Raw genomic sequence first — 27559 nt, 5'->3', positions numbered from 1 at the left:
AATATGGGAAAAAATTTACACCAAACAAAGAGGAGGGAGGAAGGGAAAGGGCAAAGGCGTAATATAGATCCATACCTAGTCATGTTTTTTAAAAAACGCCTATAGACCACAGATATCTTAAAGAAGCCAAAGAAAAATGACAAGCAACCTAGTTCTTCCTTTGAAAATGGAGTTTTCAGCTGGGCGCAGTGGCACACGCCTGTAATCCCAGCGGCTTGGGAGGCTGAGGCAGGAGGATCATGAGTTCAAAGCCAGCCTCAGCAATGGCAAGGCACTCAACAACTCAGTGAGACCCTGTCTCTAAATAAAATACAAAATAGGGCTGGGAATGTGGCTCAGTGGAAGAGTGCCCCTGAGTTCAGTCCCCAGTAACAAAAAAAAAAAAAAAAAAGTTTTCAATAACAACAGAAGAAAATGAAATGATGTCTTTAAAGTTCCAAGAGAAAATAATCTAGATTTTTGTACTGGATCAAACAATAAAGACATTTTCAAATAAAAACTGAGATTATCATCAGCAAACTGCTATAGGGAAATTTTTTTTTTCCTTCTTTGTGGTTCTAGATATGGAATCCTAGGCCTTAGATGTGTTGGGCAAATACTCTGCCTCTGAACTACGCCCCAAGACTACAGGGAAATTCTAAAGAATGCACCTCAGGAGAAAGAAAGATGGCCCTGGGAAGAAGACTGGAGATGAAAGAAGGAATGATGAGCAAAAAAACTGGAAAAATACATAGGTTAACCTAAGTAAACAAAGTATACATAAAATAGTAACAATGAAAACATGGGATTCAAAAAGATGATCAGGGCTGGAACGTCACTCAGTGGTTGTTACCTAGCATATATGAGGTCCTGGCTTTGTTCTCCAGCCCTGAAACTACAAAGATGAGTGGATCTAAGAACTCTGAGATTCTTGTGTAGTCCAGGAAGAAGATACGGATTAATTTTAGACTTTATTAAGTATAGTTGATAAAATTTCAAGAGCAATCAATAAAAATTAGAAACACAGCCATAATTTCTAAACTAAGAGGAAAAACTACATCAAGAAAATAAACCAAAATCAAATAATCTTTTAAAAGGAAAGAATGTTGAGAAAAAGAAACAAAGAACAGGTGAGGGGAAATAAGACAAAATATAATGATGTAATAAACTTAAACTTGTTAGTAATTACATGAAAAGTAAATGGGAAATAGAAGGGAGACCAGTAAGGTAGAGGAAGAGGACCAGAAGGAAGGGGAAGGCAAAGGGGCGATAATGGGGAATGATATAGATCAAATTATACTGTTTCATTGTATATATATGTGAATATTTAACAATTATATATCATCACAATGCACCAATTTTAAAAATATAGAAAATAAAACACTGGAGAGTATTTCTCCAATTTCTTGATACAAAGCAATTGGGTTCAAGCCAGGACAGGGAGGCACAACTGTAGTCTCAACTACTCAGGAGGCTGAGGCAGGCAAATTCAAGACCATCTGGACAATTTAGTGAGGTGCTATCTCAAAATGAAAAATCAAGAGGCCTGGGGATGTAGCTCCATGGTAGAGAATATGTGAGTTCAATCTTGAGAACAAAGAAATTTTAAAAAGATAAATATTCTATAAAGACAGAAAGTATCAACATAGATATCAAAAAAATTTTAAATAATAAGATCCATATTTAAGACATGGAGATATGGAGAAGTTGAAAGCAAAAGGATGAAAATAATGTAATAAGTGAATGGTAACCAAAAGAAAGCTGGTAGAGCTATATTAATAACAGACCATGAACTTCAAAGCAAAAAGTATTATAAGGGATAAAAACAGTACGTACTGCCTGATGACTCAAGATATCAGGAAGATAATTCTAGATTCATATAGACCTGTTAACATAGGCTCAAATTATCAACATCAAGAATTAATAGAAGGGGCTGGGGATGTGGCTCAAGCCGTAGCGCGCTCGCCTGGCATGCGTGCGGCCTGGGTTCGATCCTCAGCACCACATACCAACAAAGATGTTGTGTCCACCCATACTAAAAAATAAATATTAAAAAACTTCTCTCTCTCTCTCTCTTTAAAAAAAAAAAAAAAGAATTAATAGAACTCAGAGAAGTTGACAAATTCTCCAACATAGGCTAGGTTTCAACTAGCCTCTCTCAATTATTGATCTATCAAGCAAAGGAAATCAATAAAAGGTCTGGATATTTGAACAAGATAATTAACAAGCTTGGTCTAATGGAAAATACTAGAACTCTGCAAATGAAAAATTTACTTTCTTCTTAAGCACATGGAACATTTTATCAAAAGGGCTCATGTTCTAGGCCTTGAAGCAAGATTTGACAAATTTCAAAGAATCATTAACGTTTGCACCACATTCTCTAGCCACCATGCGACTATTCTAAAGATCAGCAGCTAAATGATAAACAAATTTGAAAATTTTGTTTCCAAAAATACTTGGAAATTTAAAAATCTCAAGTGCCTGCTACTCAAAGTGTGGTCTCTGCCTCAACCTTACCATGCCATCGTGAGGTAAATACACACGGAGAGTAAGATCTCAGAAATTCCCACAGCATTGGACGTGGCTGACACCAAGCAACATTGGATTTCTCTACAATTTTTCCAAAGTGGAATTAGGGCCACTCTACCCCAGCTACATCCCTCATCCTGTTTATTTTTTATTTTTAAGACAGGGTCTCACCAACTTGCCCAGCCTTTACCAGTGTATTTTCATTGTATTTTACAAAAGTATTAGCCCACAAAAGATTGGAAATGTAAAAAATGAAAAAAAAAATACAAAACTTTCTTCTTTACAAGGTTTGGGAAGCACTATTTTGTATTTCATATTTCAAGCAAAAGATCAAAATGGGAATTACACTTAGATCAAGTGAAAATAAAAAGAATGCATTCTCATAGGCCTAACTTGTTGGATTCTAACGTTTACTTCTATGCCTATGATTGGCCTATGACTCCTCCCAGTGGGGACCAGGCAACCATCTTGGTATCTCTCCTGCCTGCCATGATGCCTGGTTGAGTAGGTACTTAATATTTACCCACTCACTACTGACTTTAATATTTAAACTTAAACATAAAATAAATTTACATATTAGTTGATGGAAATGGCAGTCCTGGAATCCTGCCTCCAGTTTCTCCACTCCTACCTTTTTGGCCTTGCCCAGTGTCATGATGATCCACCAGAATTCTGTGCATTATTTGGTATGTTTTCACTGTGGCCCTGCAAGCACTGGCTTAGAGGCCCTGTATGTCCTGCATTTACCAATGAGAAGAAGATAAGAGGGAGTGAGGGCCGTCTGTTCATCTATGCTTGGCAAGGTGAGCTGGTAGTGCCACTCTTGACATGAAGGAGATACTTAAACACAAATTGGATTAGCAGGACAGGATTAGAGACTGCTGGAAGGTATTAGATACTCATAAACTGCTTTGTGGAAACTCCTATTGTTTTCATTATAAGCCCATACTTCTATAGAGGCAACCCAATGAATTGTGGAATTAGTCTAGTAATAAAAAAGAGACAAAATGAGATATGAAATGAACAGACTATATTTTCATAATTCCAAGAAGCTGAATTGGGCAATAATTAGCAAAACTACAACTAGATAATCTGAAATAAGAGTTTTATATGTTTTGGGTTTTTTTTTTGTGTGTGTGTGTGTGGTTGGTTGGGGGAGGCTGAGGATTGAACTCAGTGGCAAACAACTACTGAGCCACATCCCCAGCCCAATTTTGTGTTTCATTTAGAGACAGGGTCTCACTGAGTTGCTTAGCACCTCACCATTGCTGAAGTTAGCTTTGAACTCACGATGCTCCTGTCTCAGCCTCCCAAGCTTCAGGGATTACAGGCATGTGTCACCGTGCCTGGCCTGTATTTTTTCTTAGTTAAAAATAAACACACTTGGGGCTGGGGATGTGGCTCAAACAGTAGCGCGCTCGCCTGCCATGCGTGTGGCCCGGGTTCGATCCTTAGCACCACATACAAAACAAAGATGTTGTATCCGCCGATAACTAAAAAAAAATAAATAAATATTAAATTTCTCTCTCTCTCTCACTCTCTCTTAAAAATAAATAAATAAATAAATAAATAAATAAACACACTTAAAATGGTCCCTACTCTCTCCTCCATCAAGAAGAAAAACATTCAAATAAGAAAAATGATTAAGAAGTGACTTTAACAATGGAATGAGATGGACATCATTACATGTATGAAGTATATGTATGAAGACACGAATGGTGTAACTCTACTTTGTATACAACCAGAGAAATGAAACATTGTGCTCTGTATGCATAATATGAATCACAAATCATTCTGCTGTCATATATAAAAAATTAAAATTAAAAAAAAAGATGGACAGGGGCTGGAGTTGTGGCTAGGTGCTACAGCGTTTGCCTTCCATGTGTGGGACCCTGGGTTCGATCCTCAGCACCACATAAAAATAAATGAATAAAATAAAGGTATTTGTCCAACTACAACAAAAAAAAATTTTTTAAATGGACAGACAAAAAAAATAAGTGACTTTAAGAAAAAAGAATATGAGCTATATAAGAAATGTCAGGGTTTTCTGGACATTTCAAATGAATTAAAGTCCCAGGTCTAAATAGGATTACGATCCCAGGATGCTGAAAGAATTTTCATATGTAAATCCAGAATTCCTGTTATTAGCCTTTGAGAAATCATGGAGAATGGAAAGCTGACAAAACACGGACAGCTAGTGCACTCGCTTTCCAAACAGGAAATGGGGAGCGTGAGGCTGATTCCATCAAAAATTCTTGGAAATTCAAGTTTTAGTTCTGCCATTTAATGATAATGTAACCTTGGACATATTTTGAAACTTTGCTGTAAGGATTAAATGAGATTATATATGAAAATAATACATAGAATATAGGAATACTAATCTATGCAATATGGCACCTGTTACAGAGAAATTTCCCAGGAAATCATTTTCTTTACTTCTGCCACTTCAAAAAGAGGCAGTAACAATTAAGTACTGATGTGGATTCCTTAAGAATGACTCTTATCTACCTAACATTATTTTTCTAGTTAAAAATAAACACACTTAAAATGGTCCCTACTCTCTCCTCCATCAAGAAGGATGGAAATTTTTCTAGTGCTGGGTGAAAAGGTATTTCTGGACAGGTACCTTGGGAATGTGCCTTATTTTTTTTTAATATTGAGTTTCCAATTTTATTTTTCATAATAAGAGAAGAAAAGAGAATAAAAGGAAGAATGCTGAGTCAGCGTCATGTTGGTTATGTTGACTTTCAAATTTTAATGTGCATAAAAATGTATGGGAAGCTCTTAAAAGTGTAAATTAATGTAATTTCCTGAAGTTCTATCTTGTCAATTTAGCATAAAGTGCAGGACTTTTTGTTTTTGTTTTTGTTTGTTTTGTTTTGTTGTAATTACAAGAATCCCAGGTGATTTTTTAAAGACATTTAAAAAAAATATCTTTATTTATTATGTTTTATGTGGTGCTGATTAAACCCAGGGCCTCACAGCTGCGAGGCAAGCGCTCTACCATTGAGCTACAGCCCCAGCCCCCAGGTGACTCTTGCAGAGGCCATGGCCAGCAGAATAATGCCTTCCTTGCTTCCCAAAGAAGCCCCTGTCCTAATCCCTGGAACCTGTGTATGTGCTACTCAGCATGGACAAGGAACTTTCCAGATGTGATTATAATTGAGGACCTCAAGCTAGAGAAGAGGAGCCTGGATCCTCTAGGAGTGTCCAATCCACTCAGATGAGTCCTTAAAAGCAGAAACTCCCAGAATGAGTACCCTCATTTTAAAATGGTATTTGATAAAAATCTCATAATATCCTCATGAAAAGACTGGATTTTTTTAGATGTCAGGTGACTGATTAACCACATTACCAGTTTTATTCATTATTCTTTATGCCTCAGTTTCCCAATTTATAAAAGAAATATAATAGCAATACCTCATTGGGTTGTCATACAAATTACAGTGCCTAGCTTTTAGCAAGCACCACATAAATATTTGTTAAACAAACAGAGGTTCTTGTGCTATACATGGCTCCAATCTCTTCAACAGGTTCATCAGAAACTTGTTGAATTTTTATATAGTGTGCTCATCAAATTCTCAGATAATATTAATGTTGAATGATAAAATCAAAATTCAAAAAGAACTTGACAGGCTAGGGGGCTATGAAATGAAATATGAGATTACTTATTTAGAAATAGAAATTTTAAGGAAAAAATAATTTTTTATAAGTATTATCCTAGCTTATCAGAACTTTCTGTGAATTATGATGGAAATTTTAGTCCACTCCAGATCAGCGTGCAGAAGAGTGTGTGTCTAGCAATTAATGCAATGTAGAGCTGCATTAAGAGAATTGAAATGTCCAAATAAAGACACTGGACAAAGATGACACTCCACGATGGCAAGCACAGTCTGCCCACAGCTAACTCCTCTCCCCATCTCTTCCTTAGGTGTCTCCTCAGCTCAGCTGTTACTACTCTGGATATGATGATGGCTGAGGACTCAGATAAGCAATAAGGAAATGTAAGGCAGAAATAGATCACCTTTCCATCTCATCTAGGGGACAGGTAACATCCTCAGGTGAGTCTGAGGGAATAGCCTCAAGATTTGCAAAGAAATAAAATTAGAACTTTATCAGGGCTCCTAATGGCTCACTGTGCTACAATGCTAAAATAAATTCCTCTCTAATCATGATTACTGCAGGCTTTATCTAATCTATTTCCTGTAGGAAATCAAGCTACTCCCAGACATTTATCAACTTTTTTCTCATAATAATTCCTGTCCCTGACAAAAGAAGATATTGTTATCCCCACAGTATAGATAAGAAATTGAAGTAAAGAAGTAAAGTGAATTGCCCTAGGTCACACAGAATTGGAATTACAATTTACTATCTGATCTCAGAGTGCACTACATGAGTTTTGGGAGGAAGCATACTGGAATCACATTATATCCTTAAAAAAAAAAAAAAGGCCTATTTACCTTAATCTCTGGGAGAAAGAAGATTAATTGTATTTTCCTTGGCACATGCCAAAGATGTTGAGTAGACGCTTCAGATTCCACATGCTTATTCTAATCCTTTTCCAAATACTTGGAAAGCCTTGGTTTGACTACCAGAAGATGCAGGAAATTAACTTTATTTTTTTAATTAAGGCAAATATTTGTTTGCTAGAGTCTCCAAGGAAAGCAATTAATTCAGAAAGTTGTATAGTACAGGCAGGTTATTCAGATCACCTGGGGCCCCAAACAGGCATGAATCCAGATGGCTGGCTCCCTCCATCCCCTAGCCCCACCTCGTTGTCCAGGGACTGGATAGATAAAGGTCGAGTGCAAGAATATTTTGAACCAAAAGAATTCCATGCAAACATAATTGATTAACATAAAGATTTACATATTCCACCTAATTATTGAACACATCCACGTTTACTATACAAATATGAAAAAATAAAGTTAAGCAAAACAAAATGAAACCAAAAGCATCCACCATGCAATTACCAAGTAAGAACCTTCTGCACCTGTTCACAAACTGGAAATTCTCTAATGCTCATTTCTCTGATAGGCCATGAGAAAAATCAGGCAGAACTGCATACAACCCAAAGATTCTGTGTGAGGCGGTGACTTATCCATGGAAGACTAGCTGTTAGATTCTTAGCATTTGTCTCAGACATTAATATTAATTATTATTAGTTAATTAATTAATATTATTAATATAGCTGGTGGTAAAAAGAAGAAATGGGGGCTGGGGTTGTGGCCCAGGGGTAGAACACTTGCCTAGTACTTGTGAGGTACTGAGTTCAATTCTCATCATGACATAAAAATAAATGAATAAAATATATTCTATCCATCACCAACAAAAAAATAAATAAAAATTTAAAAAAGAACAAATAAATTCCTTGATTGTACGCTGTTGGCATGAAAAGTTTCCACTACAATTCTGGAATTCTATAACTCATTTGCCTAAACCAGAAAATATCAGGGCCAAAATTGATTGTCTATATCTATACACACAATCATCACATGTATTGACTGTCATGATTTAAAAATATATTTTAGGGGCTGGGGTTGTGGCTCAGTGGTAGAGCACTTGCCTAGCACCCATGATGCACTGGGTTCGGTCCCTAGCACCACATATAAATGAACAAATAAAATAAAGGTGGAAAAAAAAATATATATATATACACACACACACTGAATCCTAATCAATAAACCATGAGTACAGTAGAACTTTTCCAAATAATGGGCAATGCTGCCACAAAAATAGTGGATTTCAATCCATTTCTCCTCCATCTGAAAACCATGGCATTACCTTTTTGTTGGCAGCCACACCATCCTCACAGTCAAGCACTGCACAGTCCACGTTCAGGGATGGAATCTTCTTGATTTTCTTTTCATCATTTCCAGGCACATAGAGCACAGCCCTCCGAGGAATGTACTTGTGATTGGGCAAGGAACTGTACCCAAGCCTGGGCACATCGGCTGCCAGGAATGCTTTCCTGTAGGAGACATAATTGAAATTAGTCCACAACAGAACCTCTGTGTTTAAAAATTATGAAAAACTTATTTGGTGGTTTTAAGGCAAAATTAGAACACATGGACAATCCTTCAAGATCATGACAGAACACATTACAACTAGGAAAACATAGAAGAAAGAGCACTATTTATTGGCATTCTCGTCTGACAGAAGGAGAAAGGTGTGCCTATTTCTTCTTGGAAAAAATTCCATTATCAGTGTACTGTCCAGATGGTGACCATGGAGAAAAAGGTGAGAACCATATATCCAAAAGGTTCCAAACAACACCTCATGTTGAAAGTCCTTCATCTGAAATGCTTGGGACCAAAAGTGTTTGGTGCTTCAGACTTTTGGAATCTTGGAATGCTGGATACATAGAATGAGAAATCTTAGGGGTTGTACCTAAATATAAACATGAAGTTAATTTATATATCATATATGTCTTATATACAAAGCCTGAAGGTAATTTTGTAAAATAATTTTTCAGTGCTGAGGATTGAACCCAGGGCCTCATACATGCTAGGCACCCCTGGCACAATTTTTTACAATCAACATCCTACCTTTGCAAGTTGAAAAATTAGAAAAAGAAGAAAAACATTACACTCATAACTAGCAGAAGGAAGAAAATAATAAAAATAAGAGCAGAGATAAATGGAATAGAGAATAATAAAGCAATAGAGAAAATCAATGAAACCAAAATTTGACTGTTTGAAAGGATCAAGAAAATTCACAGACTTTTAGCAAGATGGACTCTTTAAGTCACTTTTTTGGCTGTTGTGACCAAAGACCTGACAATAACAATTTTAGAGGAGGAAATTTTTTTGGGGGGGGGGTGCTCATGGTTTTAGAGGTCTCAGTCCTTAGACATCTGACTCCATTGCTCTGGGCCCAAGATGAAGCCACACATCATGGAGGAAGGGTGTTAAGGAAGAGAACATCTGGGAACACGGCACCAGGATGCAGGGAGCAAGACTCTGCAACCCAAAGGCATGCTGCAGTGACCACTTTCTCCAGCCACACCCTGCCTGCCTACAGTTCTGACCAAGGTAATCCCTAATCCAGGATTCATGAACTAGGGTAAGTCCCTCATAACCCAATCATTTTACCTCTAAGCTCTCTTGCATTATCTCATGCATGAGCTTTTGGGGGATACCTCATTTCTAAACCATAACATGGACTAAAGAAAAAAAAGACTCAAATTACTAAAATCAGTAATGAAATGGGAATAATACTAACAATGCGAGGGAACAAAAAAGATCATAAGATAGTACTATGAACAACTGTGTGCCAACAAATTGAATAACTAGATGAAATGGATGAATTCCTAGAAACAAGATCTACCAAAACTAAGTCATGAAGAAACAGAAAATCAAAGTAAATCTGTATGTAACTAGTAAGGCGCTTAAATCAGTAATCAAAAAATCTCCCAAGAAAGAAAATCCATGAAGGCTTCAGCTTCACAGGTAAATTCTACTAATTTTTTAAATATATTTTAGTTGTTGATATACCTTTATTTTTTATTTATATGTGGTGCTGAGGATCGAACCCAGTGCCTCACACATGCTAGGCAAGTGCTCTGCCACTGAGTCACAACCCCAGCCCCTTCTACTAAATCTTTATTTATTTATTTATTTATTTTTGTGGTGCTGGGGATTGAATCCAGGATCTTGTGCAAATACTGTATACCAACTGAGCTATATTCCTAGCCCCTAAATCTTTAAAGAAGAACAAATACCAATCTTTCTACACTTCTTTTCTTTTCTTTTTCTTTCTTTCTTTCTTTTTTTTTTTTTTTTTTTGATGTGGTACTGGGTATTGAACCCAGGGCCTCCCGCATACTAGGCAAGTATTCTACCTCTGAGCTATATCCCCAACCCAGGAAAACATTTCTTAACTCATCCTATAATGCCAGAATTACCATGGTACCAAAGCTAGATAAAGATACTAAAAGAAAACTACAACTCCATATCCTATATGTACACTGATGTAAAAATTCCTCAAAATATACTAGCAAACTGAATTCAGAAGCGTATAAAAAGTATTATACACAATGACCATGTGGGAATTTTTTCCTGTAATGCAAAGACCTTTCAACATAGGAAATCAATCAATAAAATACACATTAACAGGAATGCATGGATGGTTCAACATAAGAAAATTAATCCATATAATATTCCACAGTAACATAATAAAGAGAAAATCACCACCTGATTATCCCAATTCATTCAGAAAAGCACCTGACAAAATTTAATTTTTTTATGATGAAAACATTCAACAAATTAGGAATAAAAATAATAATAAAAGCCATATATGGAAAACCCACATTAAACATACTCAGAGGCAAAAAATAGAAAGCTTTGTCTCAATGATCAATAACAAGATAAGGATACCCACTCTGGCCATTTCCACTCAACGTAATGCTGGAAGTTCTAGTAATTAGGCAAGAAAGGAAACCAAAGGCAAACAAACTGATAGAGATCAAAATTGTCACTGTTTGTATATGATATGATCTTATACACAGAAAATCCTAAAGATTCTACAGAACAAAAAAAAATGGTAGACTTAAAAAATGGGTTCGGTAAAGTAGCAGGATATATAATCAACAAACAAAATTCAGTGTATTTCTCTATATTAGCAGTGAAGAATCTGAAATGGAAATTATAAAAATAATTCCCTTGACAAAAGCATCAAAAATAACAAAATACTTAAGAAGTAACTTATCCAACCAGGCATGATGGTACACACCTATAATCTCAGCAACTCAGGAGGCTGAGGCAGGTCAATCACAAATTCAAGGCCAGCCTGGGCAACTCAGCAAGGCTCTAAGCAACTTGTCTCAAAAATTAAAAGGGCTGGGATGTGGCTCAGTGGTAAAGTGCCTCTGGGTTCAATCCCCACTACCAGATACATAGACAGACAGACAGACAGATATCTTATCCAAAAGTAAAAAACTTGCACAATGAAAACTAGAAAACATTTGCTGAAGGTAATGAAAGAAGACATAAGTAAATGGAAACACATGCCATATTCATGGATTAGAAGACTTCATATGGAATTTCAAGGCACCCTGAATAGCCTAAACAATCTTTTTTTTTTTTTTTTTTTGGACTGGGGATTTAACTCAGGGTTCTTTACTACTAAGCTACATCCCCAACCCCCTTTTTAAACTTTTTTAAAGATTTTTTTACTTTGAAACAGGGTGTCATGTTGCTTAGGGCCTGGGTAAATTACTGAGGCTGGCTTTGAACTTATGATCCTGCCTCACCCTCCTGAGTTGTTGGGATTTCAGGTATATTGCCACCATAGCAGGCACAAAATCAGTGTTGAATAAAAAGGAACAAAGTTGGAAGACTCACACTTCCTGGTTTCAAAACTGACTATGAAACTACAATAATCAGGGGGTATGAGGGTGGGAAGGATAGTAGAATGAAACAGACATTATTATCTTATGTACATGTATGGCTGCATGACTAATGTGATTCTACAACATATACATTCAAAAAAATGAGAAATTATACCCCACTTATGTATGACATTTCAAAGTACATAAATGTATTCTACTGTCATATATAACTAATTAAAACAAATAAAATAAAATTTTAAAAATGTACAATAATCAGCTAGGTGCAGTGGCGCACACCCGTAATCCCAGGGGCTTGGTACACTAAGGCAGAAGGATCGCAAGTTCAAAGCCAGCCTCAGCAAAAGTAAGGTGCTAAGCAACTCAGAGAGACCCTGTCTCTAAATAAAATACAAAAAGGGCTGGGAATGTAGCTCAATGGTTGAGTGCCCCCGAGCTTAATCCCTGGTACCCCCCACCAAAAAAAAAAACAAAAAAACTGCAATAATTAAAACAATGTGTCACTGGCATAGAAATAGACATACAAGCCAATAGAATTGACTATAGAGCCCAGAAATAAACCTTCATATATTCAGTCAAATAATTTTTTTACAAGAGTGCCAAGGCCACTCAATAGGGAAAGGAAGTTTTATTCAGTAAATGATGCCTCTTACCTACCCTGCTGCCTCTACTTTTCTCATTAGTGAGCAGGTGGTAAACACCTGATAGGGGACTTGCACTGGGCTTCCCCACCACACAGGGCAGCATCGATGTGCAAATTAGAAGAAGGCATCCCCTTGTACCTTCCAGGATTAAGAGCAAGAAGGCACCTCCTGCTCCTGCTGCAGCATCATTGGGGGTATGGAGAGGGGCCACTAGTGTCCTTGCCAGGTGCTCTGTCCAGGGCATACCCTGAACAATTATATGCAAGGGCTCAAAGTGCGAAGCATGGTGCTGAGCATGATGGGGAGCAGCCCAAGGAACAGGGATGCCCAGCAGGTCCAAGGAGGGACACCCAGAGGAGTGGCCTGTAAAACAGCACATAGTGAAGGTGGGGGGGGGGGCGCGGGGGGAACCATCAAAGGCACCTGCACTGTTTGGAATAGGAAGAAAGGCGTGGGATGGGGGTGGGGATCAGGTTCTATTGCTGATTCCACAGTCTGGAGGGGTCTGTCCAAGCCCCATCATGCAGTCACAGCTCTGGAGGAGGAAGGAGGACTTCCTCAGCCTCCCTCCTCTGATTCTCTGCCATCCCTCTGCCCAGGCTGTTCCAAAATCTGTTCTACACTCGAGTTGTGTTCAGCACTGACACTGTGTACAAATACAGTTGCAGTAGGTGACAAGATCAAACTTATTTTATCTTACATATTTGGAGTTAGAGCCTCTTGACAGTCAACATGTAAATGTATTCAAACAATATGCAAAGCAAGGGCTTAACATGAGTTGAAAAAAAATCTGGTAGCCTTATGGTGAGTTCTCTCTACAGAGAAACCTTTTTTTAGATACAACATTCCAGAGGGGGCCCCTCCTGGCCTTGTTTCTGTCTTCCTCCTTTCCTCCTTCACCTGATGCCCTTAATTAACCATTTATATAACTAGAGACAGAGCTAGTCCCTAGGCCACAGAGTTCTGAGCCTGGGATTCAATATGGCAACTACTGGAGAAGCTTGTAAAAGTCGTCAAATTGCAGGCCACTCAGTACAATTAAATTGACTCTACTGGTAACAGCCAGGCTTCAGCAATTGTTTAAGCTCTCTGGGGGTTGCAGACAAGTTCTACTGGCCTCCTGTCTCTTCTCCTAGGAGACTCTCCTATCTCCCTTCGAGGAATCTGTTATCATAAGTGTGTTAGAAATGCAGAATGTGGGGCCCCATCTCTGCCTGTTCAGAATCTGTGTGTGAACCAGATCACCAGATGATGCAGATCCCAGGAGAGTTTACAAAGAACTACTCCAGGTGATCAATCCTCAAACTTGGCAACACATGGGGATCACCTGAGGTGTTTTCACATCTGCTGCTGCCACATCTGTTCTATCCTTTCTGTCTACTGAGTCAGAAGTGGCCATCACTGCAGAGGTCTGGGGTGGCAGGAAGTGAACGCTGAAAGTCCTTGCTGAGCTTGAAACTAAAGCTAGGTTCTCATATCAAGTCCATAGTGAAATAATAAACTTGTCTTTGTTAAGGAAGAAGGAAGTCTTCTTTTTTCTAACAGCTGCAGGATCTGAGCTCCCAGAAGGCTGAGTGAGGAAGGAACAAGAAATTTGAAGCAAAATAAGTCCTGGTCACTGGCCGAGAGAAGTTCAGAGAGAGAGTGCAAGTGATCAGCTGGGGTAACGATGATTCCCTCAGCTCAGGAACCTGCAGGGTAGAGAAGGTGGTTAGAAATGTGATGAGGCCGGGAGTGGTGGTGCATACCTGTGATCCCAGTGGCTTGGGAGGCTGAGACAGAATAATACCATAGGTGAGGTGCTAAGCAATCAGTGAGACCCTGTCTCTAAATTAATACAAAATAGGGCTGGGGATGTGGCTCAGTGGTCAAGAGCCTTTGAGTTCGATCCCTGGTACCAAAAAAAAAAAAAAGAAGAAGAAGTGTGATGAGAACTTCCAAGGAAGCTCCAGGCAGAGCTGAAAGTAGGGAAAGATTATGTCCTCTTTTCCCTTTCATACCCTGGAAGAATACTCCATGGGTGCTCCATCAACCTGATCAGGGAGGACAGCAGATGCAGAGATACATGCTGCTGAGGCAGAGAAGCAGTGGAGTGGTCTACTCTGAATCCCCAAGATGTGGAAGAAACTGGAACTTTCTGCATGACCTTTTTGCAGTATGCCTCAAGGGTTTGGTTACAGTGCAGGATCAAGGGCACCTTGATCCAAACAGAACTCAGACGGGCAGGAGGACACAAATGGCTAGCCTCATAACTAAGCACACCTTGGACAGGGAGTGGGAGCCTACCAGTCAGCAGGGCCAGGACCACACTCCCCGGGAAACTCTGCCTCTCCTATACCCAAAGGACACACCACAAGTCACCACCATCAGCACTAATCAAGACCCACAGGCCGAGGACCATGAGACACAAGTGACTCTTCATCAGAGTTCACAGCGAAGGCTGCTGTCACACAGATGTACAGGTTTCCTCTGGGCCCCCCAGAACCCAGAACAGGAGGGGAAGGCAGAGTCATGGCACTGAATGGGCATTAAAGAGACTTCGTCCATGAGAAAGAAACTAAACCAGAAGAAAAAGACTCACTTCACATAGGAAGTCGGTTAGTATTTTTCTTGCCAACGTATAGGAATGGGAAATTCCTAGCAAATTGAGAGTCATGACAGAAAATGAAGCCCATATTTGTGCAACATGGAGATTACACTATCTGCATTTTCTTTGGGGGGACTAGGGATTGAACCCAGGGGTGCTTAAACACCGAGCCACATCCCCAGCCCTTTTTAATATTTTATTTAGAGACAGGGTCTCACTGAGTTGCCTAGGGCCTTGCTAAGTTGCTGAGGCTGACTTTGAACTCACGATCCTCCTGTGTCAGCCTCAACAGCTGCTGGGTTTACAGGTGTGCACTACCACGCCCAGCAAAAAAAAAAGCATTTGACATCTTTTCTGACAAAACACTTAACAAATGACTGAAGAGAAACTCTGACATCTTACAGAGAACTAGGTTGAGAGCAGCACAGACAGAATCTCAAAATAAGAAACATCAGCCTTCGCTTGAGTTTGCTAAGACCCCATCATCACTCCAGCCAAAAGCCCCATCCATCTGGCTGGCCATGGAGAGTTCTCATCAATCGCATCCCAGTAAAAACCCACCTGGGTTTGACATGTGCTGGATCAGCTCACTATTGGCCTAGTAACCAATTTTTTTTTAAATGGATCTCATTCTTTTTTTTTTTTTTTGAATTTCAATATTTATTTTGTAGTTATCAGTAGACACAACATCTTTGTATGTGGTGCTGAGGATTGAGCCTGGGCCGCACACATGCCAGGCGAGCGCGCTACCGCTTGAGCCACATCCCCAGCCCTTTTTTTTTTTTTTTAGATAAAATGTTTTTATGGAGCTGGGGTTATGGCTTAGTGGTAGAACACTTGTCTCGCACGTGTGAGGAAGTGGGTTCAATCCTCAGCACCACATAGAAATAAATAAACAAAAATGAAAGGATTGTGACCATCTACAACTAGACAAAATTTAAAAAAATGTTTTTAGCAGAGCAATTATTTATTTTTTAAATAGCTATTAGATTTTAACATTATATCATATTTAATTTTTGTTGGAACATTTGACAGGCTTTTCAAAATATGCTGGCGACTTTGGGAAAGGAAAATTTTATGTTGGTACATGTGTGTCAGAACTGGGGGCCTGTTGGCTAGATACAGCTTTCAACCTCATCTGATTCTAGCAACAGGGCCCAGATTCCTGGAAGAAGCACAAAGAGAAAGGAAAATGCCTCTAATTCTAGTGATGTGACTGCTCAGACGGTCAGGTGGCTGAGGCACAAAAAGGAGCCAGATAATTTCTAATAAAATTCAATAAGTTCTCACTTATTCTTAAGCATTGGTGTGTGTAGGGGGGGGGAAGCATCACTTTAAAATAATCAACAAATTTTCACTTAGGATGTCACGTATTTATGCCACGTCCTATAAACTCTTTAAAAATTTTTTTCATTCTAAGAACCAATAAAGGTTGAAAAAACAAATTTCTTTCTTTCCTTTTTTTTTTCTTTTTTGCAATTCTTGAGATAAAACCCAGGACCTCGGGTATGCTAGGCAAGTGTCCTACCACTGAACTATACTTTCAGCCCCTAAAATAAAAATAAAAATTTCTTACAGAAGGGTTAGCACACATCCACAGCAAATGACAGATTTGTAATGGATTCCTCTATTTAAGGCTGCTTCTGCAATTCTTGAGGGGGCTGAAGGAGCACAACTGGGCTCTGTCTCGCCTCTTCTTTGGTTATGAACTGGGAGATCCGAGTCCTATGTTGTACGACCAGCGGGCCTGACCTAGTGTGCCCCTGGTGATGGTCACAGAAGAATCAATGGCACGGAGTGAAGATTCCATTCACCCATCCTTTCCTACACTCCAAATGACTGCAAAATTCACTTACTAATATCCACCATGCTTATGGCTATTAATAACTAGTTATTGACGCCAGCATCTATAATTGAGGCCTACTTATGTTCTCACTTTGCTAAGTTCCCAAGTGCCGGAGAGATTCCTTCCTCATTTTGAAGAACTATGTTTCAGTTACTATGGCAACGGTGCACTGAGAGGTGGGGAGCTTTCCATGGGCACAGAAGCGAAGAACAGCTATTTGTGCTCCCATAGGCTGAATAGGTCCTTTGTGAGGTTTGCATGTGGTGCAAATACAGATAAATGTGTAGCCCGTTTCAGGAAAGCCTAGAAGACATTTTCAGGGCAAACTCACGAACGATCATATTGTACCCCACTCAATTCAAGGGCTCCATTTTGTGCTAAAAGGAAGAAATAGTCTTGGGTCCAAAGCGGACACACACTGGATAGCAGTGTGAGTTCCCCCAGTAGTCATTCTAAGGAGTGACCCAGGGCTCAGGATGGGGCACCCCATAGGCCACGGGCCACAGGCCAGCCTTATGGCTACTGTGAGGCTCCATGTACAAAACAAGGGCATGGTGTGGACTTCTCTCCTGGCCTCCTCTTGCCTCTCTCCCAGTCAGGAAAACCCTTGGAAGGGGATGGCTATAGAATAAAGGACAGACTTCACAAGAGTAGAGGAAAAAGCAGCATCGGTACCCTTGACCAGATGGGTGAAGGTGGGGTCATGCTGTTTGAGCACGGAGCACAGCCTCTGAGGACAATGAGGGGCAAAGCTAGTTCCTACAAGTGACGCCGATGATGGGAGTCTTTTCTCACATGGGAGGAAACGGAAACAAATACACTGTCAAAAGTTAAAGTTCCCCATTATACTGAGTAAGCCAGACAAAAAAAGGACAGTTACTACATGATTCCACTTATGCGAGGTCTCCAGAGGAGTCTAATTCAGAGAGACAGTTGAACGGTGGTGGCCAGAAGCTGTGGGGAGGAGGAATGGGTTAACTACTGTTTAGTGGGTACAGAGTTCGAGTTTGGGAAGATGGAAACGTTCTGAAGCAGGATGGTGGCTGTAATTCCATGACAATTAAAATGTACTTAAGCCCCTGAACTGTGTACCTAAAGATGGTTAAAATAGTAAGCTTTATGTTCTGTATATTTGGCCACTAAAACAAAATAAAGCTAGACACAATAACATGTGCCTGTAGTCCCAGCTACTAGGAAGGCTGAGGCCACAGGTCGTTTGAGCCCAGGAGTCAGAGGCATGGAGGCCAGTCTGAGCGACATAGTGAGATCTCAACAAAAAACAAACAACAACCACAACCACAACAACAAAAACAGTTAAAGTCACCAAACCGAAGCAGTTTGCCTTGTCGTATCCATTCTATCATTTCATTCACAAAAATGGACGGATCCCATTCAGAACCCATCCTAAACACTGAGTCCACCCACGAGCAGGCCCTTGCTGAGGGCTATGGGCCCCACAAGCTCCAATGAGGAGCTAACTGTCCAGTAGCACCTCTCTGGCACCCACTGAATCTGCCTGCTGCGGCCACAGAACTCTGCGTGACTTGAGGGGCAGGAAGCCCCAGGAACAGGAAAGCCCCATACTACTGTGGTGACTATGAATGGATCCAGAAGAAAGCCCCCTGCCCAGGTCCACACCGCACGCTTTGTCCTCTCTAACCAGTGCAGCAGTGGCAGCTTTCAGAGTGGCTCCACCGAGGCCACTGGGCACTTGCCAGCAACTCTGAGGGCAAGATGGACATTTTTCTAAAAGGAAGGTGAAGAGGAAGGGTTCAAAGAAGCTAAGCCCAAGACAGACCAGCAGAAAGCAAAAAGAGCAGGGCCAGGGGACGGGGAGCTTGAGGGGAGCTGAGGGACTAGAAAAAGGCCAAGGCAGGAGGAGAGGCGGGGGGAGGAAAGGGGAGGGAGGGGGGAACAGGAGGGGGCGGGGAGGGGAGGGGCTTTCTGTTTCCCTGCAAAGCTCCTGGTTTGGTTGAGAGGGATGACAATAGAGCATGTGCCTGGTGCTAGGCACTTGCCTTAATCCCACTTCCTTGCTCTCCTTTTGGTGAGAGAAGGAGGAGCCAAGGGGTTATGTGAACAGAGGACTGGAAGGTTTTCTCCTGTGTGCCACCGGGTCAAGAGGGAAACATGCACTCATCACCGGCCACATTTCAGGCAGAATGCAATCAGCATCTCTGCTTTGCTGGGCTGCTTCTGGAGGGGCTCCTGGAAACACAAAGGGCTCAGGGTGTCACTCACTAACAGTTAACTCTTAATGCTGCTGAGAACTTGGTTCACAAATGGCTGCTCAGAACTCCGAGTACTCCTGGAGACTGATGGATGGGTTCCCAAGCGCAATCTCAGCACCCGTCAGGCTGTGATGGGAGAGTGCCTGGTAAACTGTAATTAAAACCTCAAGGATATGCCAGGCCCACTTCCCTCTGCCTCAGTAGAGAGCATTTATAATTTTGGATCTGAAACTGCATGTTAGCAAGAAAGAGGACAATTGTTGCATGACTGGCCCAAAGTGAACATTCAAAGCAGAAGCCTCTAGTTAGTAACTGAGTATTCCTGAGTAAGATCTAATTATAAATCAGCTGTAGAAAAGACAATATTTAGTAGCTAATGTATTGAAACAGTCCCTAGAGAGTATCTGAAAATAATGTTACCATAGAATCATCAAATAATAAAAAATCATTTTAATATGTAAACAAATAATAACAAATGCTTGTGAGGATGTAGGGAAAATGGTGGGACTGCAAATTAGTATAAACCACTTTGGAGAGCTGTATTGAGAGTCCTCAAAAAACTAGGAATAGAACTACCATATGACCCAGCTATCTCACTTCTTGGTATTTGTCCAAAAGAGCTAAAATCAGCGTACTATAGTATGTCACTATAGCGACACAGGCACATCGACATTGATAGCAGTGCAATTCATAATAGTCAAATTATGGAACCAGCTCAGGTGCCCATCAACCAACCAATGAGTAGATAAAGAAAATATGGTCTATATACACAATGGAGCTTCAATCATCCATAAAGGAGGAAACTATGGCATTTGCTAGTAAATGGATGGAACTGGAGAACATCATGCTAAACCAAATAAGCCAGACTCAGAAAGTCAAGGGCCAAATGTTTTCTCTCATATGTGGAAGACAGACAAAATAAGGGGGAAAAGGGGCGGGGTGATCCCACAAAAATAGAGGGAATATCAGTGGAGTAGAGGAAGGGGGTGGTGGGAAAGGGAGGAGGGATGAGAAAGGGAAGAACTGTGGAGTGAAATTGACAAAATTATGCTATGTGTATATGAACATACCACAGTGAATTCCACTTTTAGGTATAAAGCACCAATTAAAAATAAATAAATAAAAGGGAGACCAGTGGAGTAGAAGAGAAGGAACAGGGAGAGGAGGGAAGGGAGGGAGAGAGGAAGCACCAGGGAATGAAGTGGAGCAAATTTTATTTCATGTCTGTATGATCATGTCAAAATGAAGCCCAATAGTATGTGGAACCACTACACACTGAAATTTAAAAAAAAAAAAAAAAACCTTTTTTAAAAAAGAAGAAGAAATACAGCATGCATGAGGCTCTGGGTTTGGTACCTAGCACCTCGAAGGTAGGAAGGGAGGGAGGGAGGGAGGGAGGGAGGGAGGAAGGACAGGTAGGTCACAAGATGGTCATGGTGGAAGGCGCTTGTAGTCCCAACTACCTACCGGAGAGGCTAAGGCATAATGATTGCTTAGGCTCAGGAGTTCAAGGCCAGCCCAGGCAGCATAGACTGTCTCAAACAAAGAAAAAAAGAAAAAAAATAACACCTCCACTATAGAATTGTGGTGGAGATCAAACGAGATTATGGATGTAAAAGCAATTTGTAAAAAGTAAAGATGAACCCAAAATAAGACATGTTTTCTTAAAAAAGAAATATCCACTATACTTTTCTACTTATAGATTTTGTGGGTAATTCTATGTTAGAAAAATAATATATATAAAGCTGAGACAATTATTTCCTGGCTTGTTCAAGCTTTCAAGGTAACTGAGCAGATGTGAACTAGAAAGGTCAATTTCTCCTTAATTTTTTTTAAAGGTTACAAAAGAGGACCGTCAACCTGACTCATAGAGCCACAAATTCTTTTACAGAGTTTTTCAAAAGCTCAGAGGCTACTAACCACGTCAAATTAATGCATTTCCCCCACGACTGGGTTCTTTGATATAAAAGTAATCACAGCAGAAATTTTTTTTCCCTCCAGAAAATGTCTGTGCAATTTTGAGAAAATAATTCTTCCCTTTCTTCCTACATCTTAATTTTTTTCAGGGGGAGTGGCCATCACAAAAATGATCTGGGTCGATGGAATCCTCGTTTTCTTCCTAGATTCTCTCAAAATTTCCTTCCAAGTGTCAGTCTCTCATGAAATGAAGCTGACATAAGCTATATAAGCTTCACAGCTTAGAATTTGGATATTTTGTTATCCACAATCCCTTGATTATTCTGATCTGTAGATTTTGGGGAGGGTTTAATATTGATCTCTCTCTCACACTGAATAATTTTTTAAAAAAACACAGTCTGAGTCTAATTGCCAGACCCGTACCACACACAGGAAAGCTGTGAGTACAAGCTGTGATCCCGAGTCACGTGTATGTGGCTTTGATTGTGTGGGACCCACAATGAGATTAAGATTGTTTTTTCCTTCTTAATTATTCAGAGCTAAGTGTGATGAAAATTAAAACTAAACATATGGATGTGTTCACGAAGGCTTTTTCTAACATAGTTGTTTTGTTTTGTTTTTTGAAGTATGTTTAATGTGTTTCAAGCACTAGTTCCTTAAAATAACTATTTAAGGCAAGACTTCCTGGAAGTTCTAATTTTAGGAGAGACTAACATTTTTTTTTCTTAATTCAGCACCACACTCAACAATGAACCAGCTCTGAGTGCAAAATGATTTCTCTTCTTGTTGTTTTTTTAAATATTTTCTTTTTAGATGCTGATAGACCTTTATTTTTTTTTTATGTATTTATATGTGGTGCTACAAATGGAACCCAGTGCCTCACACATGCCAGGCAAGTGCGCTACCACTGAGCCCCAGCCCAGCCGTCTTCTTGTTTGTTTTTAGTTTACCACCAAAACACCACTTATAGAAGTATATTATCACTTAGTTCTCTGTCAACTGAACTGATCAAATTCAGAAAGTAACACTTTCATGGTAAATATAATGGGAATAAAATTAAACATTAAGAGGTGAAGCTTGTCCTCAGGCTCCCTGTCTATGATCATCTACGTTATAATGTTCCTGTGACTCTAGTCACAGTTTCCTGTAATAATGGCAAGAAAGATGGAATGGGTCATCCAGAGACCTTAATCACTAGAAGATATTTTTTTTTTAAAGAGAGAGACAGAGAGAGAAAAAAAAAATCTTAATATTTATTTATTTATTTTGTAAGTTTTCGGCAGACACAACATCTTTGTTGGTATGTGGTGCTGATGGAACCCGGGCCGCACGCATGCCAGGCGAGCGTGCTACCGCTTGAGCCACATCCCCAGCCCCACTAGAAGATATTTATGTTTTTTTCTGGAATGTGGTAACTGATTTTTAAAGCTAATTTAGCCTTATACCCTATCTAGACTAACTTTAATGTGGACATTTCTTCCTTTGAAATGGGCTCATGATATGCCAAGAGGTAGGTGGCTCTGAAGTATGTTGGGTGACAAGGGTAGACCCCTTGAGATTCGAACGCTGTTGTGGGTTTTCATGGCATAAAAGGGACAATCTCCAAATGGTGCCTCCCTGACTCTGGTTACAGAAGTGGGAGCAGAGGACAGAGGAACACTGAGCTGCAAATGAGGAGGCCTGAGACGGGCAGGCACCGTTGCAGTCCTCCCTGGATTTCAGGCCTGCTGCCCGACACATTTCCCAGGTCTTCTTGGGCCCCATCCCATGCTTCCCTCTCATGCCTTCTCTTTTCCCTTTCCCTTGGTGCCTTCCACCTCTCTCTTGCTGACTTGCTAACCCCAACCCCTAAGTGTATTTCTGGGGAGAATTTAATCACCATCTGTCTCTCCCAATGGGTCCTTCCTGTGGCCACTTAGCCTGGCTGGGCAAAGCCTTCTCCACTCCCGCGGGTCCTGTCAGGCTTAGCTCCTCTCACCTGCTGCTGCCAGACCCCAACTCAGCCCGTCAGCCTTTAAGGACCTGCAGAACGCTGACGCTGAGCAGAGCAGCTCCCAGGTAGTTCCTGTCAGATCTCTGGGACCTTAATACAAGCTCCAAATGCCAGAGAACCTTGCAACGGTGGTCTAGATGGGATGAGCGACTCTTCCAAAACCAAGCTGGGATGCAGACTTCCTGTGGTTCTCTGTGGCTTCCAACATTTTAAAGAAAGCACAGAAATAAAACCTAAGATTCGGTTTATGCCCTCCCCAGCAATACCAGTGGACAGCACGAGCAACCCAAAGGCACAGGAAGGCAACAGGATATTAAATTACAAAATACCAACATTTGCACAGTAATTCCCACTAATTAAGAAAGAAAGATACAAGCTGTTTGTTATAAACACCACCAGGTCTTGAGCAAACACGGAGAGCTCACCACAGCGCCGAACCAAGCACTCCTGGAAACAGAGCCGCTTTCCAAAGTGGTTCACGGGTATACAGCTAAGGGCGTGCATTTTATCACACGTGCTATTAATCCTAGTTATGGCACCTACATTTTAATCATTTGTTCTGGGCTTGTTTCTCAAACAATTAGCACTAATGAATGGCCAGAATACCTTGGATCATATATGTCTAATTGCAGTCAAGAGTGGTTCTTGTCTGCATGTACATTTCAATTTACCTCTGGGGATAATGTTTGTTAATTGTATTTCTTTATAGGCAAGTGAAGAAAAAGGCCGCTCAGGCAAAAAGGAACCAAGTGTTCTCCTCTTTCCCTTTGTTCCCACAAGAAGCTAAAGTCACTTCAAGAGGCACTTAATCCCATCATCCGCGGTTACAATTGCCTTGCAGCATCAATCAAAAAGAATCTGAAGTAAAATGATGCAGCTATATTGTGTAATTAAAAGCAATTCAGGTAGTTATTGCTTGGGGCCCTTTACGGGTCCAAATACTTAAAATGGCCCTGCAGGGATCCTAAACACCGAAGTGTTTTAGATTTGGTCAGCAATAATCTCTCCCTGGAAAGGGAGGAATATGCAAAGAAAAAGAAAGAAAGAAAGAAAGGAGAGGAAGGGAAAAAACAAACCAAAACAATAAAAACTGAAAAAGTCCACTACGTTATCCTAGCACAGACTGTAAAGCAAAAGAAAAAATAGAAGGCAAAAGTCCAAAGTGAGAAAATATCCACAACTCCCAGTTCCAAAATGAAATCGACACAGGAAAGGAAGGAGTGGGGGATCTTTGATGTTTTCCAAATTAAATAGTCCCCCATCCCCGTCCGACTTTTGCACTTAAGAAAAAAGTATGTAATAATATTGGCTGGGTCTCTTCAACAGGAAGCAGCCTTCTGTGATCCATAACATAAAAATAGAGGCTTTCTGAAAATTCAAACTTATTAAGAAAATACAGATTAAAATTATAGTGTGCCTACAGTTACTTATAAAGGCAAGGTGTGAGAAATACTTCTTAAAAAAAGTTGGCCCACATTTCTAAAGCAACTTAGACCCATTTTTTAAAAAGAAATTAAAGTGGTAAGGCTTTAGGTTTATTTATTTGGTTTTTAGATCAACAAAAATGAGTTCTGCTGTGTACTTCTAAAAGAATGAAGAGCCACTGTTGACAGAGGTAGGAAACGGGCATAATTCTCTGATTTTGATGCTCTCCTAAGAGCATCAAATTATTTTTAAAATAATTTTTAGACATCAGTGGACCTTTATTTTACTCATTTAGTTATATGCAGTATGAGAATTGAACCCAGGGCCTCACACATGCTAGGCAAGTGCTCTACCACTGAGCATAACCCCAGCCTCTGCAAATATATTTTTAAGTTAAGAAACAACTCTTCAGGCTGGGGATGTGGCTCAAGTGGTAGCGCGCTCGCCTGGCCCGGGTTCGATCCTCTGCACCACATACAAAGATGCTGTGTCCGCCAAAAACTAAAAAATAAATATTAAAAAAAAAAAGAAACAACTCTTCAACTAAGACAATGTAAGATATGTTAAAATAACAATATGAGTGAGTTTTACCATCATTTCCTTTTTTATAATAAAATAAAATAAAATAAAACCTGTGGGTTTACAGAAGAATTTCAGGAAGAAGCGCCTGAGTGGGTGTGGGAAGGAAGGAGCTTTTCCAGACCAGGTAACTCCTGGCAGCAGGTGCTTCTAGAAATAGAGGACAGTCCATATGGTGGAGGAGAGAACAGTACTACACAGCAGCCCCAGGAAACCATCCTAAGGTATAAATTAGTGGCAAATAGAACTGTGGCCTGAAAACTACATGTGTGAACATGTGAGGTCCAATGTCAACTGAGCATTCAGATCATAAAATGACAGTCAAGTAAGATCTCTGACAACAGTTCATTTAAACAGAGTTGCCACATAAATAATCTAGCAATGTAAGTCAGCACAATGCCTCCTTCCAAAAAATGTGTAAGTATTCCCCCAAAAGATTAAGCTACCATGCTTTTTCAACCAAACTGATTATATGGTTAGAGATACTACGTATGCTCAAATTGTTAAATATTTTCATAAACTGAAGCCTACTGATGGTTCAGCTGTCAATCTTCAGTGGAATCACTACCCTTCAGGTGGTGAGGACAAGGGTCTCTCATCCCCTTACTGTCCTGTTGCCATCGCTTTTATCTTCCAGGAGTCTCTGGAGAGGAATGGGATGACAGAGGAGCAACTTGTGGCTTATCAAAACTTGACTCCGGGCTCCCCACCACAATACTTCCCAGATAATTTAAACCATAAATGGGCATTGGTGGTTCTTTGCCATCATTGTGCCCCCAAAGTATCTGTTTTGTATCTTACAGTTTTTTTTCACTTGGATTAAGATCTGTAGGTATTTTCTCTTAGGTAAAGAAAGTGTAAACTTTTAGCAAGGACACTTTAGGAATACCCCAAAACTGCTCCAAAAAGAAGGAGAAACACAAATCCTCTGGAGATGAATTTGGGGTGGAAGTTTGAACTGCCTCTGTCTCCAGTGACAATCTTCAGCACAATTCCCATCGACAGGGGCTTTATCAATATTATACTTCTTTCCCCTCCTAACCCAGAGATCTGCAGGGACCCTTGTCCCTGATGCTCTCTGAGAACTCCCCAGGGATGGTGCCCACGACAGGATCCAGCAACAGCCCCACAACTGAGCCCTTCAATTCCTGCCATTGATCCAGCTGTGTGCACGCTGGTTAAACGCTGCCAGGTCAAGTTGGAGAGCAGGACTTGAAAATTCAGTGCTAATTACTGTGATTACAATCTGTGTCCCAAGCAGCCAACGCCTCCAGGAAGAGTCTACAGGCGACCTGTCTACAGAATCAAAAATCTCAGTTTGAGAGATGCAGAATCTATACACGCTGTCTTTCCAGCTCGTTAAGTCATAATATGGGCATCAAGTCACTAATGATACCTTCTCCTGAATGCATATGTACTAGGGTGAGACAGCACATAGAATGCATAGGACAGAAAGGGAGACAGATCAAATGGAACCCACACAGCAGCAAAAACATCTAACACCAGAGCCATGCAACACGAAACTCATGTGGGGATATTCTTGAGGTGATTTGAGACCCTGCGCAGCCAAACCAATGAATAAGCAGGGCTTACGACATCATTGCTCTGCCAAGTACAGGGACAATTTGTCATGAAAATCTTGAACCTCTCTGGATATGTCTGATTGTGTATTCACCATTGATCCCAAAAAGGCAGGTGCATTACCATCAGAGAAACCAATTCACCAGTATATCTCATCTGGCATTTAAGGACCATTAAAATAATGTGACACTAGAGAATGCTGAGATAATTTTAACTTTTCTTTAAATAAATCTGAATCATTAGGAAACTGATTGAGGAGCAGACCTATTTATAGTGACTTTTGCAGCAAAGCTTTGTCCTAGAGTGCTTCGCCTATTTCAGATAAGGTCTTGTTGAATTGCCAAGGCTAGACTCAAACTTGTGATCCTCCTGCCTCAGCCTCCAAGTCATTGGGATGACAGGTGTGTACTAATACACAGAGCTATCTTCCTTTCTTCACAGACTATGTCCAGATACACATGTTCTTGTCCAGGTTGATGCAAATACAGTTCTTCCCAGTGCATGAAAATCAGAATGTAATTAATGGCTCTGAATTAGCATGTGAAATTCTAAAGGGACATCTATACTCACCAGGGCGTAACAGTGCTGGCTTCTAGAACATGGCCATGGAGCTGAGTGGGATTTTGAGTCTATACCATCCCTGGGATGCTTTTGCAGCTGCTGGGCATCCCTCGGGCTTCCTGTGTGTCCCTAATAGGGATTCCAGAGGAAGTTAGCTTTTAGAGACACCATGTCCAGGGTGGCCCCAAGATAGCAAGCAAGGTTGGGCCTGTCCTCTCCAGCCTGGCCTACGTCTGTCAGCACGTGTTGAAAGTGTGATTTTGCCTATTGTCCTCCCCTCCCTCATTTCCATTTGTCAAGCATTCTGTTCACAAAGGGTGTGTAAGCATGTTCATTTG

The 27559-nt window shown here is 40.4% G+C and overlaps 1 protein-coding gene across 15 annotated transcripts in view; it reads right to left on the bottom strand.

Annotated features, from left to right (window-relative positions):
- The window catches only part of Clybl (citramalyl-CoA lyase), a 249039-nt gene that overhangs the window by 111266 nt on the left and 110214 nt on the right, over window positions 1-27559 (bottom strand). For all 15 annotated transcript variants that reach the window (XM_040281673.2, XM_021729794.3, XM_021729798.3 and 12 more), the window contains one exon: window positions 8293-8479. In XM_040281673.2, the coding sequence (XP_040137607.2) occupies window positions 8293-8479 (187 nt within the window). The remainder of the gene's footprint in view (window positions 1-8292; window positions 8480-27559) is intronic.

This window comes from Ictidomys tridecemlineatus, chromosome 6 (assembly GCF_052094955.1).
Source record: "Ictidomys tridecemlineatus isolate mIctTri1 chromosome 6, mIctTri1.hap1, whole genome shotgun sequence".
In the NCBI taxonomy this organism is placed as follows: domain Eukaryota; kingdom Metazoa; phylum Chordata; class Mammalia; order Rodentia; family Sciuridae; genus Ictidomys; species Ictidomys tridecemlineatus.
The sequence above is the reverse complement of the archived record's forward strand: the minus strand, read 5'-3'. Positions and strand labels throughout refer to the sequence as shown.